The sequence below is a fragment of the Hippocampus zosterae genome, chromosome 3 (assembly GCF_025434085.1).
Source record: "Hippocampus zosterae strain Florida chromosome 3, ASM2543408v3, whole genome shotgun sequence".
In the NCBI taxonomy this organism is placed as follows: Eukaryota; Metazoa; Chordata; class Actinopteri; order Syngnathiformes; family Syngnathidae; genus Hippocampus; species Hippocampus zosterae.
This window is the reverse complement of record NC_067453.1, coordinates 3,749,400-3,769,050: the sequence shown is the minus strand read 5'-3', so window position 1 is coordinate 3,769,050 and position 19,651 is coordinate 3,749,400. Positions and strand designations below refer to the sequence as shown.

General features: G+C 46.1%; 1 protein-coding gene across 3 annotated transcripts in view; it reads left to right on the top strand.

The window, feature by feature from the left end:
- LOC127597673 (kelch-like protein 25) overlaps window positions 1-5,962 on the top strand; it is a 39,778-nt gene extending 33,816 nt beyond the window's left edge. Inside the window, exons 11-12 of one of the 3 annotated variants that reach the window (XM_052060885.1) lie at window positions 237-640; window positions 5,524-5,962. In XM_052060885.1, coding sequence (XP_051916845.1) covers window positions 237-623 — 387 coding nt within the window. In that variant the 3' untranslated portion in view covers window positions 624-640; window positions 5,524-5,962. Of the gene's footprint in view, window positions 1-236; window positions 4,604-4,953; window positions 5,149-5,523 lie in introns of those variants that run through there. The other 2 variants (XM_052060886.1, XM_052060887.1) reach the window with 2 other exon arrangements.
- The last annotated feature ends 13,689 nt before the right edge of the window (window positions 5,963-19,651 follow it).

Sequence of the window (19,651 nt, the reverse complement as noted above, 5' to 3'; positions counted from 1 at the left end):
GGTGCGGGTTTAACGTTAAAAATAAATTAAAGGGGAAAAAAATTCAAGGCAGGCATGACAAAAAGGCAGTTTGTGAAGATATTTTGATAATCTTTCAAAGGTTTGGATTTTTTTCAAACAACCCCAAAAGAAGAAAAACGCCAGTTGACTGAAGTTTTGCAGGTCTAGGTTTTGGTGTCTTATACGCTAATGTTCGTACTTGGCGTTAAATGGTTGTCAATGTCTTCTGTTTGAAGGTCCAATGCTATGACCCTGTTGGGAACCGCTGGAATATTGCAGCTGAGTGTCCGCAACCTTGGCGCTACACAGCAGCTGCAGTGTTGGGGAGTCAGATCTTCATCATGGGTGGTGACACTGAATTCACAGCCGCCTCTGCTTATCGGTTTGACTGTGAAACAAATCAATGGAATCGTGTTGGCGATATGACATCCAAACGGATGAGTTGCCATGCCGTGGCCTCCGGAAATAAGCTGTATGTGGTCGGAGGTTACTTTGGGACTCAAAGGTGTAAAACATTGGATTGTTACGATCCAACATCTGACAGCTGGAACTCCATCACCACTGTGCCTTATTCACTGATACCCACCGCTTTTGTCAGCACGTGGAAACATCTACCTGCCTAGGTGGATTACAACCCGAGGTACATTATGATTGACTCGTCAAAGTGCTTTTAGTATTTTGGCGCTTTGTGTTTCACCGCCATTGAGAAGCACAGTTGACCATATATATGGCAACACATTAAGCATGTCATATCATTTTCGACACCGCTTATCCTGTACAGCAGGGGTGCCCATTAGGTCGATCCTGATCTACCGGTAGATCTAAGACGGGTCCCAAGTAGATCTGAGGAGTGTTGAGGAGAAAAAAAACAAAACAAGTTGTGTGTTTTTGTACATGTTAGTAATACTGTATATTTTTTGTGTTAATGTACGCTGCACCCTAATCATCCAGTCTTAGTTTCAGAAAAAATGTTTTAAAAATGTTTTAAAATAGAGCAGGTCAATTTGGCGGCCCGGTAGTCCAGTGGTTAGCACGTCGGCTTCACAGTGCAGAGGTACCGGGTTCGATTCCAGCTCCGGCCTCCCTGTGTGGAGTTTGCATGTTCTCCCCGGGCCTGCGTGGGTTTTCTCCGGGTGCTCCGGTTTCCTCCCACGTACCAAAAATATGCATGGCAGGCTGATTGAACACTCTAAATTGTCCCTAGGTGTGAGTGTGAGCGTGGATGGTTGTTCGTCTATGTGTGCCCTGCGATTGGCTGGCAACCGATTCAGGGTGTCCCCCGCCTACTGCCCGGAGACAGCTGGTATAGGCTCCAGCACCCCCCGCGACCCTAGTGAGGATCAAGCGGTACGGAAGATGAATGAAAATCTTGAATTTACGATGCCGCGTAATTACGTCACCGGAAGTTGTTAGCGCCAGTAATGTTAGATCCCGGGAGGTTAGTTTATCGAAAAGTAGATCTTCGGTCGAAAAAATGTGTGGGCACCCCTGCTGTACAGGGTCGTGGGGGATCACTGGAATATCTCCAAACAGACTTTGGGCAAAAGGTGGACTACACCCCAAAGTGGTCACCAGTTAGTTGCAGCGCACACATAAGGGGTGTTCACGGCAACATTTGCTCTGGTGCTACGCCAGCGCTGCGCCAGTGGAGCGTTCACACGTGCAAATTTGCTCCGGGGTAGCCGGGTTATACCATCTAGACCAGGGGTGGGCAAACTTTTTGACTCGCGGGCCACAATGTGTTTTCAAATTTGACAGAGGGGCCGGGCCAGGTGCATTTGGAGGGAGTGTTTTGGCCGGATATACTAAAGCATTAAATGTAGTGTGTGCAAACCTCATAGCACAGTAAGAACACTACAACCCAATTTATTAACTGTCTTTCAAATGTGAAAAATAGCCCTTATCAGTTAATAAATTTGTCTCAAGGAATATACAAGATATGGCATGTACATAGTATTTTGCAACTAAATTTTGTCTAAACTATCGTGTCTAATCTATTTACAAAATCTATTTTGTAAATAGATTAAAATAAAACACACTGTGATTTATCAAGATGGCGTCTGTTTTTAATAAGTTTCAATTTAAGGTGCAAAGTTAAAGACATCAAAATTTATTGAAAAATTGAATCACTTTCAACATTCAAAACATATTATTACACAATGAAATACTTAAGTTCAATAATATCTACTTGTGTTAATCTACGCAAAATCATGGATGGATTGTCCTGACCGCGCGCTCTACAAACTCGCCACGGACGCCCTCGCCTTCACGCGCAAACAGTACACGTGCTTTGTTGCCAAGCACACAGACATAGGCTGTATTAAATATCCTACCTGCAGCTGAAAATTTAAATTAAGAGCGATGTGTGGCGTGTTAATTAAGCTACTGTACCGCTGCTGTGCGTAAATACGCATTGCTCTTAATTAAAAGACTCACTTCCAAACATTCCAAATGCATTTTTTCATAACACAGCAGAAACATTCACCATTTCAGTGGGAACAGTGTTGTTGGCCTCCCTTTTTTTGCCAGTGCATCAAAGTCTGGAGTTAGTTTTGTTGAGGCAATTCTCAGGACAGATCTGAAGTGTTGGTCTGTTAACTTGGATCTGTGATGGGCTTTGTTGATTTTCATGACGCTAAACGTCTGCTCACACACGTAAGTCGAGCCAAACAACACCAGCATCTTCTGCGCCATCCTCCGGAGGTTTGGAAATGCGGTCTCGTTAAGTGAAGCGTAAAAGTCATTCAGTTTAAGAGACTTGAACTTCTCCTTTGAGACGGAGTCAGACTGAAGATCGATCAGTTCCAATTGCAGCTCCTGCGTGCTAATTTGGGGTCTTGTGACAGGGGACAGGACACCAGTTGAAGTGACTTGTCAATTTTTTCAAAATCACAGAACAGACGGCAAAATTCTCTGTGCAGATCGTCCAGCGATTTGCAGTATTTCTTCGCATTTCGGGCGGCCTCTTTCTGCACGGCTAGTGTGGGGAAATGTGCAAAAGATTCGTTTGACATTTGCCTCGAGAATAAAACCAGCTTGGATTTGAAGGCTCTCACATTTGTGTACATGTCGTGCGCAAACTGATCATTACCCTGAAGCTTCACGTTCAGCTCATTCATGTGTGAAAATATGTCCACAGCAAACGCAAAGTAACAAAGCCAGTTTGTGTCGCTCAGCTCGGGGAATTCTTCGGATTTCCCCATTAAATTAAAATGAGCGAATCTCGTCTTTGAGCTCCCAGACTCGTTGAAACACTTTCCCCAAACTTAACCAGCGGACGCGAGAGTGGTAAAGTAGGTCCTGGTGATCCGCATTAGTTTCTTCCAGTAACGTAATGAACTGACGATGATTAAGTCCCCTTGCTCGTATGAAGTTAACAAGTTTTACAACTGGATCCATGGCGTGATTAAGCTGCAATACAGACTTGCACAGAGACTCCTGATGAATGATCCAGTGCAGTAAAATAACATCCTGGTCAGGGTTTTCTTCTTTCACTTTATCCTGGATTCTTTGCAGTAGCCCGATGTTTTTGCCAGTTAAATTTGGCGATCCATCCGTGGTGACATTGGCAAGTTTACTCCAAGGTAGCTTAATTCTCTCGATGACAGCAGACACCTGTTCATATAAGTCCTCTCCTCGCGTTTTCCCTTTTAGTGATTCCATGCTCAAAAGCTCCTCCGTTATCTCAAAACTGTCGTTAATCCCTCGGATAAAAATTAGGAGCTGAGCAGTGTCTTTTATGTCGTCCAGTGCTAGTGAATATAACTTAAAGGACTCCGCCTTTTTGTTCAACTCGCTGACTATATCTTTGTCAATCAGTTCCACGCGACGAGTCACTGTCCTGCGTGCTAAACTAATTTTTTCAAACTTGGCTTTGCTCTCCGGACACAAGAGACCTGCCGTCTCTACCATGCACTCTTTCAAAAACTCGCCTTCGGAGAAAGGATTGCTAGCCTTTGCTAATTTGAATGCCAGCAAATAACTTGCCTTGGTACTTGACTCTTGAATTGCAGTTTGTCGGTGAAAAAAGTTCTGTTGACCCTGTAAATTAGCTCCCAACCTCTGAGCAGTAGCCGCCCGTTCTTGTGTTTACTGCTTGCTAGCATAGTTTGCATGTTTCGTGGCAAAGTGACGGCTGATATTGTACTCTTTGAAAACCGCAACAGCTTCTTGGCATATCAGACATACAGCCATTGATCGAACTTCAGTGAAGAAGTATTTTGTTGTCCACTCCTTATTAAACACTCGGCATTCGCTGTCCACTTTCCTTCTCTTTGGTCTGCTCATTTTTACAGACGGGCTTAATGGTGACCTGATATACACCACACCAACAACGGTCAATGTGTTATGAGTGCGCCAACCATTGGGGAAAGGTGGGCATTGCAGAGAAAGGGGGAAAAATGAGTTTTTTTTACTATAATTTGGACAAGTTCGGCGGGCCGGATTAAAAAGCCTTACGGGCCTTATGTGGCCCGTGGACCGTAGTATGCCCATGTCTGATCTAGACTCTAGGCGTGGGCAAACTAAGGCCCGCGGGCCACATAAGGATCCCCTTAGTCTTTTTAGTCTTACCTCTAATACCATCTGAACTAGAACGGGGGGAGGGATAGTCCCCAAACGTCATATTTCCTTTTGTAGGAGACTGGACTGTCTCGGAATTGTTGGTGTAGTTTGTTCCTTTGTTGTGTGTTCACAACCCCCCGCACCCAATAGAATTTATTTTGTGATTTCCTCTCTTGATTTTCAGTTTGGCACATTACATGTTTGCTGTTCTTAGTGTCATTGAAGTCATCGTTGATTTATGTTTTCGGGGGCGGTCACTCTCGAGCTGAAGTCACGGAGACCGAGAAGGAGAAGGACGTGCCTGTACAGTAGTTGCTTGAGTTGTGTATAAGTTTTAAAAAGAACAAACACGACAGCTCATTTATTTTATGTCGTTTTGTTCCGCTGCAGAAACTGCCATTTGACCGTAAGTGGAGCTGCACCGACGCTACGCCGGTGCTAATACGCTCAGCGGCTTTATACATGTGACCGCTCCACAAAATTTGCTCCGGTGTCAAATAAATCGCAACAAAATACATCGGTGTAGTGCCGGAGCAAATGTGTGCTGTGTGAACACCCCTTTAGAGACAAACAAACCCTACACACCTACATCCACACCATCACTGAGTGGGAACTGATCCCACGCTGCCCACACGCAAGGAGAGTGTACCACTAGACCATCAGTGACCACACATTAAGCAATTCCGGTGAAAATATGAGGAGAGTACGACTCTATAGTGTCCTTTCGTCTCAAGCTGCTGGGATGCCACCAGGCGGGGAAAAAAAACTCATTCTTAAATTGTTTGATAATGTGTGCTTGTGTAATCAGTGTATTGAATATTTGGTACTTTTTGAGGTTGAAATTTCATCAAAATGTTTTACTATTTAAATATGAAGGGGTAGCTCCTCATCCAACACTGCATTGTGCTACACATTATTTTCAGCAATTCAGCTTGGTTTTTATTTTTACACGTTTAACAGTGACCCTGTACGACAGAGGAAAGATGGTAGTACCAGAACAACATTCGCAGAGGCAGTTTTACCGTCACAACAATGAGTCTGCGTCGGTCAACGCTCATTTTCCCTCCCCACTTAGTGCTGCTTGGCTCCTGGCTGGCCAAACGAGCCGCTCCCATCACAAAGCTCTCCGCACACCAATCAGTTCACACTAGAGCATAGAACGTTGATCCTGCTTGTATATATGCTTGTCATCATGTTGTTTATTTTCTCACCCCACCCCCAGCCCCCATTTTCTTGTATCTGTACCATGCAGTGACAATAAAGACTTTTATTCTGTCCATGCTCAATCTTTATGAAGAACTTTTGTTACAGCTGTGGGTGTTTTTCCCAAAATTGTTCTCTAAACAATGTTGAGTTGAGGGTCTCAAAGATTAAAAGTGTTCAAGTCAAAGTGCACACTGGCCTGCATGTGGTGTGAAGCTGTGAATGGTTCATCATATCAGAACTGGATCCTTTGATCATTTCGCTATTGACTCTTGCGATTTTAAATACGTCATTCATGGTAAATTAATTCCAGTCAACGTTTAACTGGGCTAGATGTTGGAGGGCCTATTGCAGGTCCACTGTGAATTTCAATCTTGGAAACAACTGACGCACACCGTTGGATGGCAGCGATGCACGATTTTAGATTTGCGATTAGCCCTGGTTCCAACCACACAACGGATTCTGAGGAGAAAATGGCAACATTCACCTACTGGCTGAAAGTCGGACAAGTTGAGTCATTTTACATTCAGAGAATGAATGCTAAAATGAACGGAAAATCATTTTAACTCAAAAATCATAGCTTTTCATTATTCCGAGAATAAAAAAAAGCTTTAAATAATACATGAAGACCAGTTGTGTAGTTTGGATTCTTTTGTCAGAATTACTATGCGGCACATCTATTATGTAATTGCATCCATATCTACCCATGTGCAGCACTCCCACTTACATCACGGTCTCTTACTTCTTTTTGACCCCACTTTAAAAATTCATGCAGTGTAAGTGCAGCTAGTACTTGAGGAGATAGCATTTTTATCTTCATCCTTTGTCCGGCACTTGCCTATACAATACTTTAAGATAACAACACTCAACATAAAAGCAAGCACCGAAACAGATTCTAGGATCAGAGGTCTAGGTAGTGCTTCAAAGACCCCAAGACAGCATGTGGATATGGAGATCGTGGCGGCGTTCGTTGAGAGCTGTGTATAGCCCGGCACTTACCACTCCAAAAAACGTATGCAGGAAGTCTGCGACGAAGCCAAATCTGATAAAGGTTATTTAAATGACGAGTCGCAGTATAGAAGAAAAGGATTATAATCAAAAAAATATAAACACATAGAAACCCCAATATCTTGGAGGACATCTTTTGATATATATTCAACACTGTGGTCAAGCCAGCTGCCACTCTTGATTGTTAATACAGTACCGTGCGTGACGGTAATCCGTTTGCCAGCGAGCGCAATTGCCCACCTTCAAATTAAAACTAACACATACACATCAGTGTTTTGGATTTGAAATAATGTAAAATAAAAAACAAAAACCTAAAAACCAAAAATTCACTAATTGTTTTCCTTTAACCAAACCAGTTTTTACTAGACACTGGACCAATCCAGGACTGCAGCCAAAATACTTTCATTCAGAGTTGATGTTTCCATTAAAAATAAAGACATCTGAAATCTGATTTCTTTGTATTTATTTATTTTAAGAATTGAACATGTAATTTTTGTTATCTCAAGACCAGACCAGTTTCTACAGAACAGTATACCACCCCAGCTATCCAATAAAAGTACTGTACGTATAATGTATTCAGATCTGGTGTTGAATGTATTTCAAAATTCCTCTAAAGTTAGCATTTTAGACCATTATATCTGATTAAAAAAATAAACTAAATCATTTGAAACGTGGACAGGCTTAATATGAATTTGGACAACATGTGGTCAAGTCGCGCTGGACGTGACATCACGCGGACTTCAGAGGACCCAGCCAGTGAATTTGGAAATAGCCACAGTCTCTCCAGCATGTCCTGGGTCGTCCCAGGCGGCCTCCTACCTGTGGGGATGTGCCCAGAACGCCTCATGGGAGAGGCGTCCAGGAAGCATCATAACCAAATGGCTGATCCCATCTCATCTGGCTCCCTTTAATGGTTCAGTTTTAATATTTCATAAAATAATAATAATAATGCATTTTAATTAAAAGCGCATTTCATGCCACCCAAGGACACTGTACAGACAATAAGAAAATACAATGAAAAAATTTGTAAGAGAGATATATAAAAACAGGACATAAAATCATAAAAACAGGAAATGGAAGAGCTATGTGTTGTAGGCAATCCTGAACAGGTGTGTTTTTAGACGGGACTTGAAAGTGGAAAGAGGTGTGCTGTTTTGGAGGTCCGGAGGTAGGTTGTTCCAAAGCTTTGGAGCAGCGCGACTGAAGGCTCTGGCTCTGACGGGCAGAGGTAGGACGAGGATCTGAGGGAGCGAGAGGGGATATGCACCCGGAGAAGGTCGGACAGGTAAGGAGGGGCCAGGTTGTGGATGGCCATATATTTACAGTATATAGAAGCAGTTTGTAATTGATGCGATAATGAACAGGGAGCCAGTGGAGCTGTTGGAGAATGGGGGTGATGTGCTGCCTGGAAGATGTTTTTGTGATGATACGAGCAGAGGCGTTTTGAACCAGCTGGATTTTATGGAGGGACTTTTGAGGTAGGCCGAAGAGGAGAGTGTTACAGTGATCAAGGCGGGATGTGACAAGACTGTGGACAAGAATAGCAGTGGTGCGGGGGGTGAGGGAAGGGCGAAGTCTGGTAATATTGCGGAGGTGGAAATAAGCAGTGCGGGTGATGGTGTTGATATGTGAGTGGAAGGTGAGCATGCTATCCAGGATGACACCCAGACTCTTGATCTGGGGGGAGGGGGATACTAAGGAGCTGTCAATGTTGAAGGAAAAACTGTTTACTTTAGATAAAGTGGATTTGGTGCCAAGAAGGAGGACTACAGTTTTATTAGCATTTAATTTAAGGTTTGTTGTGAACCATGTTTTGAGTTCGGAGAGGCAAGAGGTGAGGGGGGGGGGGGGGGGAGTATGGAGTTTGGCTTGCAGGAGATGTAGAGCTGGGTGTCATCAGCAAAGCAGTGAAAGTGGATATTAATTTGCGGAGGATATGGCCAAGAAGCAGGAGGGAGATGATGAAGAGAAGGGGACCTAGAACAGATCCCTGTGGTACACCTGTGGTGACTGGGGAGGGCTTTGAGGTGAAGGATTTGAGCTGGACGAACTGAGTGCGGCCGGTGAGGTAGGAGTGGAACCAACTGAGGGGAGTGTGGGAGAGACCAATGGAGGAGAGTCTATTGAGGTGGATAGGGTGAGATTTTGAGGTTGGAGACTAAACCGGAATCAGATGCTATGAGGAGATCATTTACAATATGGATTAGGGCAGGGGTGCTCAAACTTACTCTCCGTGAGCCGTCACCTTACCGTGGTGGAGGGGTTTGTGTGTCCCAATGATCCTCGGAGCTAAGTTGTCTGGGGCTTTATGCCCCTGGCAGGGTCACCCATGGCAAACAGGTCCTAGGTGAGGGACCAGACAAAGCACGGCTCACAAAGCCCCTTATGGAAAACAAAATCCATGGTACTCAGTTTCCCTTGCCCGGACACGGGTCACCGGGGCCCCCCTCTGGAGCCAGGCCTGGAGGTGGGGCTCGTTGCCGAGCACCTGGTGGCCGGGCCTACACCCATGGGGCCCGGCCGGACTCAGCCCGAAGAGGCAACGTGGGTCCCCCTTCTCATGGTCTCACCACCCGTGGGAGGGGTCAAAGGGGTCGGGTGCTATGCGAGCTGGGCGGCTGCCAAAGGCGGGGACCCTGGCGGTCCGATCCTCGGCTGCAGAAGCTAGCTCTTGGGACATGGAATGTCACCTCTCTGGCAGGGAAGGAGCCCGAACTGGTGTGTGAGGCAGAGAAGTTCCGATTGTATATAGTCGGACTTGCCTCCACACACAGCCTAGGTTCTGGTACCAGTCCTCTCGAGAGGGGTTGGACTCTCTTCCACTCTGGAGTTGCTCACGGTGAGAGGCGCAGAGCAGGTGTGGGCATACTTATTGCCCCCCGACTCAGTGCCTGTACATTGGGGTTCACACCGGTGGACGAGAGGGTTGCATCCCTCCGCCTGCGGGTGGGGGGACGGGTCCTGACTGTTGTTTGTGCATATGCACCAAACAGCAGCTCAGCATACCCACCCTTTTTGGAGTCCTTGTAGGGTGTGCTGGAGAGTACTCCTGCTGGGGACTCTCTTGTTCTACTCGGGGACTTCAATGCTCACGTGGGCAATGACAGTGAGACCTGGAGGGCGTGATTGGGAGGAACGGCACCCCCGATCAGAACTCGAGTGGTGTTTTGTTATTGGAGTTCTGTGCTCGTCACAGACTGTCCATAACGAACACCTTGTTCAAACATAAGGGTGTCCACATGTGCACTTGGCACCAGGACACCCTAGGCCCTAGTTCGATGTCATCGGATTTGCGGCCGCATGTTCTGGACACTCGGGTAAAGAGAGGGGCGGAGCTGTCAACTGATCACCACCTGGTGGTGAGTAGGCTCCGATGGTGGGGGAAGATGCCGGTCCGTCAAGGCAGACCCAAACGTATTGTGAGGGTTTTTTGGGAGCGTCTGGCGGAATCCCCTGTCAGAAGGAGTTTCAACTCCCACCTCCAACAGAGCTTTTCCCATGTTCCGGGGAAGGCGGGGGACATTGAGTCCGAGTGGACCATGTTCTGTACCTCTATTGTTGAGGCGGCCAATCTGAGTTTTGGCCGTAAGGTGGTTGGTGCCTGTCATGGCGACAACCCTCGTACTCGCTGGTGGACACCAGCAGTAAGGGATGCCGTCAAGCTGAAGAAGGAGTCCTATCGAGCCTTTATGGCCTGTGGGACCCCAGAGGCAGCTGACGGGTATCGACTGGCCAAGCGGAACGCAGCTTTGGTGGTCGCCGAGGCAAAAACCCGAGCATGGGAAGAGTTCGGTGAGGCCATGGAAGCCGACTTCCGGACGGCTTCGAGGAAATTCTGGTCCACCATCCGACGTCTCAGGAGGGGGAAGCAGTGCACCACTAACACTGTGTACAGTGGGGATGGGGCGCTGCTGACTTCGACTCGGGACGTTGTGAACCGGTGGGCAGAGTACTTCGAAGACCTCCTCAACCCCACCAACACGTCTTCCTTGGAGGAAGCAGAGCCTGGGGACTCTGAGGTGGGCTCTCCTATCTCTGTGGCTGAAGTCACCGATGTGGTTAAAAAGCTCCTCGGTGGCAAGGCCCCAGGGGTGATTGAGATCCGCCCGGAGTTCCTCAAGGCTCTGGATGTTGTGGGGCTGTCCTGGTTGACACGCCTCTGCAACATCGCGTGGTCAACAGGGAGAGTGCCTCTGGATTGGCAGACCGGGGTGGTAGTCCCTCTTTTTAAAAAGGGGGACCGGAGGGTGTGTTCCAACTACCGTCCGTCAGGAAGTCGAGCCTCAGATTGAGGAGGAAGGAGCAGTGTGGTTTTCGTCCCGGCCATGGAACAGTGGACCAGCTCTCCATACACCCTTAGCAGGGTCCTCGAGGGTATGCGGGAATTCGCCCAACCAGTCTACATGTGTTTTGTGGACTTGGAGAAGGCGTTTGACCATGTCCCTCGGGGAGTTCTGTGGGGAGTGCTTCGAGGGTATGGGGTAGATTTATGAAGAAAAATCAATTTTGTAATTATATGCGCCGCACCATATTATAAACCGCTCGCCAATGAGTAGGCGGGGGTTTGCTTCTGCGTCCCTGCTGCCTGGAGCGCCTCCCGGTGAGGCCGCGGACGCGGTCCCCCAACTCCCGCAGAAAAAAATGCAACCATTTCTTAAGGTTAAAATAATCTCAATTTTTTTATGAGCATGATAAATGCATTTGCACAACGAAATTACGCTGAAATACATAATAAGAGGCCAGACAAAGAGAGATCTTGATGCGCATTTGCGTAATTACGAGGAGAAATACTGCAGCCCACTATGCTTTAAATAGAATAATGCAAATTATATAAATAGTAAAAGATATATGAAATTATTTCTCTAGTCAGCCACTTAAAAATGATCATCGGTGGCAGCTTTAGGCCCGATGCTGCTCCTCAACTCCACCAAAACGTTTTCCTTGGAGGAAGCAGAGCCCGGGTACTCTGAGGTGGGCTCTCCTATCTCTGTGGTTGAAGTCACCGATGTGGTTAAAAAGCTCCTCGGTGGCAAGGCCCCAGGGGTGGATGAGATCCGACCGGAGTTCCTCAAGGTTCTGGATGTTGTGGGGCTGTCCTGGTTGACACGCCTCTGCAACATCGCATGGTCAACGGGGAGAGTGCCTCTGGATTGGCAGACCGGGGTGGTAGTCCCTCTTTTTAAAAAGGGGGACCGGAGGGTGTGTTCCAACTACAGAGGGATCACACTCCTCAGCCTCCCTGGTAAGGTCTATTCAGGGGTGCTGGAGAGGAGGGTCCGTCAGGAAGTCGAGCCTCAGATTGAGGAGGAGCAGTGTGGTTTTCGTCCCGGCCGTGGAACAGTGGACCAGCTCTACACCCTTAGCAGGGTTCTCGAGGGTATGTGGGAATTTGCCCAACCAGTCTACATGTGTTTTGTGGACTTGGAGAAGGCGTTTGACCGTGTCCCTCGGGGAGTTCTGTGGGGGGTGCTTCGTGGGTATGGAGTACCGAACCCCCTGATACGGGCTGTTCGGTCACTATACCACGGATGTCAGAGTTTGGTTTGCATTGCCGGCAGTAAGTCGGAATCGTTTCCAGTGAGGGTGGGACTCCGCCAAGGCTGCCCTTTGTCACCGATTCTGTTCATAACCTTTATGGACAGAATCTCTAGACACAGCCGAAGCGTTGAGGGGGTCCGTTTTGGGGGCCTCAGTATTGCATCCCTGCTTTTTGCAGATGATGTGGTGCTGTTGGCTCCTTCAAACGGGGCTTTCCAACTCTCACTGGAGCGTTTCGCAGCCGAGTGTGAAGCGGTTGGGATGAAAATCAGCACCTCCAAATCTGAAACCATGGTCCTCAGTCGGAAAAGGGTGGAGTGCCCCCTCCGGGTCGGGGGGGACATCTTGCCCCAAGTGGAGGAGTTTAAGTATCTTGGGGTCTTGTTCACGAGTGAGGGCAGGAGGGAGCGAGAGATCGACAGGCGGATCGGTGCAGCGTCTGCTGTGATGCGTACGTTGTATCGGTCTGTCGTGGTGAAGAAGGAGCTGAGCCAAAGGGCGAAGCTCTCAATTTACCGGTCGATCTACGTTCCAACCCTCATCTATGGTCACGAGCTATGGGTCGTGACCAAAAGAACGAGATCCCGGATACAAGCGGCCGAAATGAGTTTTCTCCGCAGGGTGTCCGGGCTCTCCCTTAGAGATAAGGTGAGAAGCTCGGTCATCCGGGAGGGGCTCCGAGTCGAGCCGCTTCTCCTCCACATCGAGAGGAGCCAGATGAGGTGGCTTGGGCATCTGATTCGGATGCCTCCTGAACGCCTCCCTGGTGAGGTGTTCCGGGCATGTCCCACCGGGAGGAGACCCCGAGGAAGACCCAGGACACGCTGGAGAGACTATGTCACCCAGCTGGCCTGGGAACGCCTCGGGATCCCCCGGGGAGAGCTGGAAGAAGTAGCTAGGGAGAGGGAAGTCTGGGCTTCCCTGCTAAAGCTGTTGCCCCCGCGACCCGGCCCCGGATAAGCGGTAGAAGATGGATGGATGGATGGATGCTCAAACTTTTTGGATCGAAGATCTACTTTTCGATCAACTAACCTCCTGGGATCTACCCTTACCGGCACGCACACACGCACGCCCTGATGAGAAACAGCCTGAAACTGAGGCATGCGACGCACTACTGCAGCCTGTTAACTATCGTAGCTCACACGTACCATTTTAAAGTGCTTCCCTGGGCCCTCCTAGGTTCCTATTCTTTGCCCGTGGCCTCGGTGAATCATACACAAAGCAAACTCTGAATGAGAACAATGTTGATAAAAGATATAGCGCAACAGTTCTAATCACAAGCTGCAATTGCAGACTGCTGAGAGCTAACAACTTCCGGCGACGTAATCACGCGCCACCGTAAATTCAAGATTTACCTGCTTTATTTTATTTTTAAATATTTGTTGGGTGAAAATTAGACTGATAAGATGATTGGGGTGCAGTGTACATTAACACAAAAAATATATTATCAACATGTACAAAGACACACAAATGGTTGTTTGTTTTTTTTCTCCTCGACACTCCTCGGATCTACTTGGGACCTGTCTTAGATCTACCGGTAGACCAGGATCTACCTAATGGCCACCCCTGGATTAGGGCAATCTCTGTGCTGTGGCGGGGGTGGAAACCAGACTGAAAGGGTTCATAGACAGGTGGGAGTGGAGTTGAGCAGCAACAGTTTTTTCTAGGATTTTCGAGATAAATGGAAGGTTGGAGATGGGGCGGAGGTTATCGAAGTTGTTGGGGTCAGAGCCATGTTTTTTCAGTGTGGGGGTGATAGCAGCGGTTTTGAAGAGTGATGGGACAATACCAGAAGAGAGCGAGGAGTGGATAATAACAGATATGAGAGGAAGGAGGGAAAGAAGGCAGGATTTAACAAGGGATGAAGGGAGGGGATCGAGCTGGCAAGTGGTGGGCTTGGATTTGAGTATGAGGTTGGATAATTCAGCAGTCGTGGGTGGAACAAAACTGGAGAAGAAATGACAAGGAGAAGAAGGTTCAGATGGGGGGGGCAGGCAGGTTTTGATGGAGGTGGTGATGGATCTTAAGGATTTTGTGATTGAAGTGCTCCATTGTGGAGTTGCAGGTTGCTGTGGAGTACAGGTGGAGGTGGAGAGAATTTGGTGGCTGGAGGATTTTGTTCATGACGGAGAAGAGAGTTCTTGAATTGCCTTCGTTGGAGAGGATGAGGCCGCAGTAGTAGCTGGATTTGGTTTGTGCAATTTGGTCCTTGTATTTAGTGATATGGTTGTACATGTCCTTATGGATGGTGAGACCGGTTTTCTTATAGAGTCGCTCAAGTTGGCGTTTTTTTTTTTTTTTTTCAATGACCTAAGAGCGGGTGTAAACCAGGGGGCAGATGTAGAGAATGAAGCAATCCTGGTCTTCAGGGGTGCGAGAGAATTTAGAATATTTGTGAGGCAGGCATTGTACAGCTTGAAAGGGCGTCTGGCGGCGGGGAACGGTCGATAATGGAGCAGAAGGTGTCAATGTTGATATTTTTGGTATTAGGAAAAGAAATGAGGCGGGAGGTTTTGATTGTAGAGAGACGGAATACGGTGTTAAAAGTGAGGAGGAAATGATCGGTTTCAGGAAAAACATCAGCAGTGGGCTTGGAGCGGGAGAGGCCAGAGCAGCAAACCAAGATAACTGCCCATTAAAGTTACTCTTTTGTTTCTGTTGATGCAACACTAACTAAATTGGTCTGATTTTTTTTTGTCTATGATGGTCATAATACATACACCAATTGATCAATGTTATTAATAGGAATGTGTTTTGTGACATGGATTACCGTCAAACGGAAGCAAACGAATGCAGTTTTTTCCCCCATTTTAATTCCATGTCACTTTAGCAGGGGTATCCAACTCATTCATTGTCAAACCGCAGACGGCCTTGATAGATGTCAAGTGGGCCGGACCATTAAAATTATACCATACTTTGCTCTGAATAACCAAAATATCATGTCTTTCCTTTGTTTTGGTATAGTGAAGCGCAAGAACATTCGGAAAATGTTGAAATTTAATGAACATATCTTTTACAAACCATTACATGAAACACCTTAGATTTCCTTTGACAAATGTGCAATTTACTTTTATCATTCACATATATGCATTGCAACTGATCCCACTGATTGTACAAAAGCACACAACTTTAACAAGTAATTAGTTTTGAAAATACAATCATGCATTTTAAGATTAAATGAGATTTATAAAGAGGGCGGCCCGGTAGCCCAGTGGCTAGCACGTCGGCTTCACAGTGCAGAGGTACCGGGTTCGATTCCAGCTCCGGCCTCCCTGTGTGGAGTTTGCATGTTCTCCCCTGGCCTGCGTGGGTTTTCTCCGGGTGCTCCGGTTTCCTCCCACATTCCAAAAACATGCGTGGCAGGCTGATTGAACACTCTAAATTGTCCCTAGGTGTGAGTGTGAGTGCGAATGGTTGTTCGTTTCTGTGTGCCCTGCGATTGGTTGGCAACCGATTCAGGGTGTCCCCCGCCTACTGCCCGAAGTTAGCTGGGATAGGCTCTAGCACCCTCCGCGACCCTAGTGAGGATCAAGCGGCTCGGAAGATGATGATGATATTTATAAAGAAATGATTTTTTAAACCATTTACCCATGTGCATGTAAAATCTAAGTGTCATCCCTGCCTACCCTTTACAAACGAAAGAGAAAACAGTGTCCCCCTTAGCGTTTAATCCATGAATTGCACCTTATTAAAGATATTCATTTCCTGTCTTTTATGCATTTTTTTTCATTTTTAAATTATCCCGTGGGCCTGATCGAACTTCTTTGAGGGCAGGTTCTGGCCCACAGGCCGTATGTTTGACATTTTGTATGATCAGGAAGATCATCCGGCTTCTTCAGAGCTTGCTGATGATCTGATCATTTGAGTAGGGAGACATAATGAACAGGCAGGACACTGGCCCTTATGGACCGGAGCTGAATTTGCCCGATTTAGATAAAAGCCCAGTTCGCCAGCCCAGTGGCCTGTAACCTAAGAGGAGTGAGCTTTTACTAATGAGCAATAGTTATATATACTTTTTTATTTCTTTATAATCGTGTATCCTCACTTATTTCTTACATTGTTTTATGTTCATTTTTAACCATGCACTGGTAAAAGAAAGGTAAGTATAATTTTGTTTTGTAGCTTTTACATTGTAGATTAATTTCATTTCCATTCATTTCGATTGAGACCACTACCTCAATTTACAAACAGTTATAAACAGGCTCAGAGAATCAATTAGAGTCGTAACTTCAGGTTGTCTTTGTGTATTTTCATTTTCTACTGTCCCTGTGAAAACAATAGAACTGCATCACAGTTTTGGTAATCCTGGTCTTGCATCACTTACAATCACACAATGTAATGAAATCTACACTTCCGGCCTAAAAAACGTCAGTGCAAACGTATTGAAGTTCAATACTCAGTGTTTTTTAAACTAGTGTGCCGCGAGACATTGTCAGGTGTGTCGCGGGAAAATATCCAATTTGTATGCCTATGCGGTCAATCCCGCAGAAAGTAATCGTGTAGTACCCTCTCATACGTCTAGGGAGCCGCAACAGCGAGCCAATTGCATTGTGTTTAGCCGCCAGACAAGCGAATTTGTGACGCATGAATGCAGGATGACGGTGAAGCAATAAATATGAAAGATAATAACATACTTTTTTCTTCGTGTTCATTTTATTCCAATTCAAGCTGTTATAACGCCATTCTTCAATGTTAGAAACGGTTATCGAAACAAAATAACACGTTAATTGTTCAAATAAGCATTTTTTTCACATTTTCAGCTCGTGGTGTGCCGCAAGATTTTTTCAATGAAAGAAGTGTGCCTTGGCTCAAAAAAGTTTGAAAAACACTGCTCTAACTCAGTGGTTCTTAACCTGGGTTCAATCAAACTCTAGGGGTTGGTGAATCGGTCTCAGGGGTTCGATGGAGCCTCTGCCATGGAGGTTAAGACACACCCAACTCAACATGAAAATTAGTTATGACACGCCCGCTTGGCCATCGCTGGCTGCAGTTGATCACATTACATTGCTTGTCCAATTAGTTCTGCGGGTCTACCATTGCTCGAAGCTACCTGCTCTGAGTCTGCAGCTGAATACTATTGGGAAATTTCGTTCACTCAGTCGTCAACGTGTGACTGTGGTGATAGTATGTCGTAAAATTAAAAAAAAACACATATACTTTCATTCATTCATTCATTCATTCATTCATCTTCCGAGCCGCTTGATCCTCACTAGGGTCGCGGGGGGGTGCTGGAGCCTATCCCAGCTGTCTTCGGGCAGTAGGCGGGGGACACCCTGAATCGGTTGCCGGCCAATCGCAGGGCACACATAGACGAACAACCATCCACGCTCACACTCACACCTAGGGACAATTTAGAGTGTTCAATCAGCCTGCCACGCATGTTTTTGGAATGTGGGAGGAAACCGGAGCACCCGGAGAAAACCCACGCAGGCCCGGGAAGAACATGCAAACTCCACACAGGGAGGACGGAGCTGGAATCGAACCCGGTACCTCTGCACTGTGAAGCCGACGTGCTAACCACTGGACTACCGGGCCGCCCACACATATACTTATGTCTTGAAATTTTATTTTGTTCTGTTTTTAATCAAAGCGTTTTGCACGGCCCTAATTCTCTTCCGTACTCTTCCATACATTTTGTATGTCTTGAATTTGTTAAAACTCATATTTTTGTTTTTCAGTAATGAAGGGTTCGGTGAATGTGCATCTGAACTGGTTGGTTAACTCTAAATTCTCAGCCAGCTGACACGCGATGGAAGTTTTCTCTTCCTTAGCTGCTGTTTGAACTTTTGACCAGCAGAGGGTGATGACAGACTATAAAACAACAATTTACTTGTAGCAAATCTATTGGGACATTAAAGTGATGTTAAATAGTGACTGACAATAAAACCAAAGTAAAACGAACTTTTCTTCTTTTTTTGGTCGGCCATTCACGGTACCGCTTCTGCTCAATAGGGTCCCACAGGCATGTCACAGTCTCGTCAAGTTTAAATTCTGAATGGACTGAATACCAGCAGCAGGTCTGCGTTTGTGGTGTCTTCTAGTCTGTAGGCTAACATATTGTGATGACAATGACAGCATCAAACTCTTCAAAGGGTACTTGCTGTCTGCGAAAACAATAATTCTCAAACTTTGTCTTCCCTGCGATTTTTCTTCAGCCAAGTACACACTTATCAGCGCAAAACATTTTTTAATTAAAAAAAAAACTTTGTTATTTGGTGTAAGATTCTTAACTGTACAATAGGTCTTACAGACTCTTAAATGGCTGGCCAGCCAACAGAGGCAGTACATTTCACTAATGACTTTCCAACGGTCTTTAATTCTCCATTTAGGAGGAAAGGAAATGTCAGGGCCGATGGAAAGGTTAATGTCCTTCACCCGCTAATAATCGTCAGAGAACAATGAAATTAAAAGCATTCCTTTATTCAACAGTCACACACATCCTGTAAACATACAGTCCATTTGATAATGCAGTGACTTCCCAATTAGATATTTAATTTCAAATTAAAGCAATGAAGTTAATGAAACAGATTGATGGAGCTATAGAGGGTGCACTCCAAGCAAGGGAATAATTTTGCTCGGTCTGGAGAGAACATTTCTTCAATGTAAATGTTAAGCTGATTAAAAAATGATCATAAACCTTTGCATGAAAAATTTGAACAACCATTGCAAAATAAACGCAAACTGATTAAGTTTACATGATGTAGTAAATTAGAGATGAAGCTTTCTCTGCACAAACCTCTTCAAAGAAATGTGAGATAAAGGACTGTTTTGGGGTCATAATTAAAGATTTTGAATTCCAGGAGTATGCTTCTGAATAGATTCAGAAGCAAAAATCCTACTCACTAAACTGACCTGGACCCGGATATCAATTAAATTCTGTTACGGTGTATGCCAGTCCAGAGAAATTGCTAATAATGTTAAAAATATATTCAGTCATTCATTCATTCATCTTCCGAACCGCTTTGTCCTCACTAGGGTCACGGGGGTGCTGGGGCCTATCCCAGCCGTCTTCGGGCAGTAGGCGGGGGACACACTGAATCGGTTGCCAGCCAATCGCAGGGCACACAGAGACGAACAACCATGCACGCCCATACTGACACCTAGGGACGAAAACCCACGCAGGCCCGGGGAGAACATGCAAACTCCACACCGAGAGGCGGACCTGGAACTGAACCCGGTACCTCTGCACTGTGAAGTCGACGTGCTAACCGCTGGACTACCGGGCTGCCCAAAATTCATTCATATAGTATAAAATACTTGTCATTTTTCAGCAATGTTACTTGTTATGTATTACAAGTCCTGACTTTTCGCTTTGACTATTGAGGTCTCCCTTCAGCTT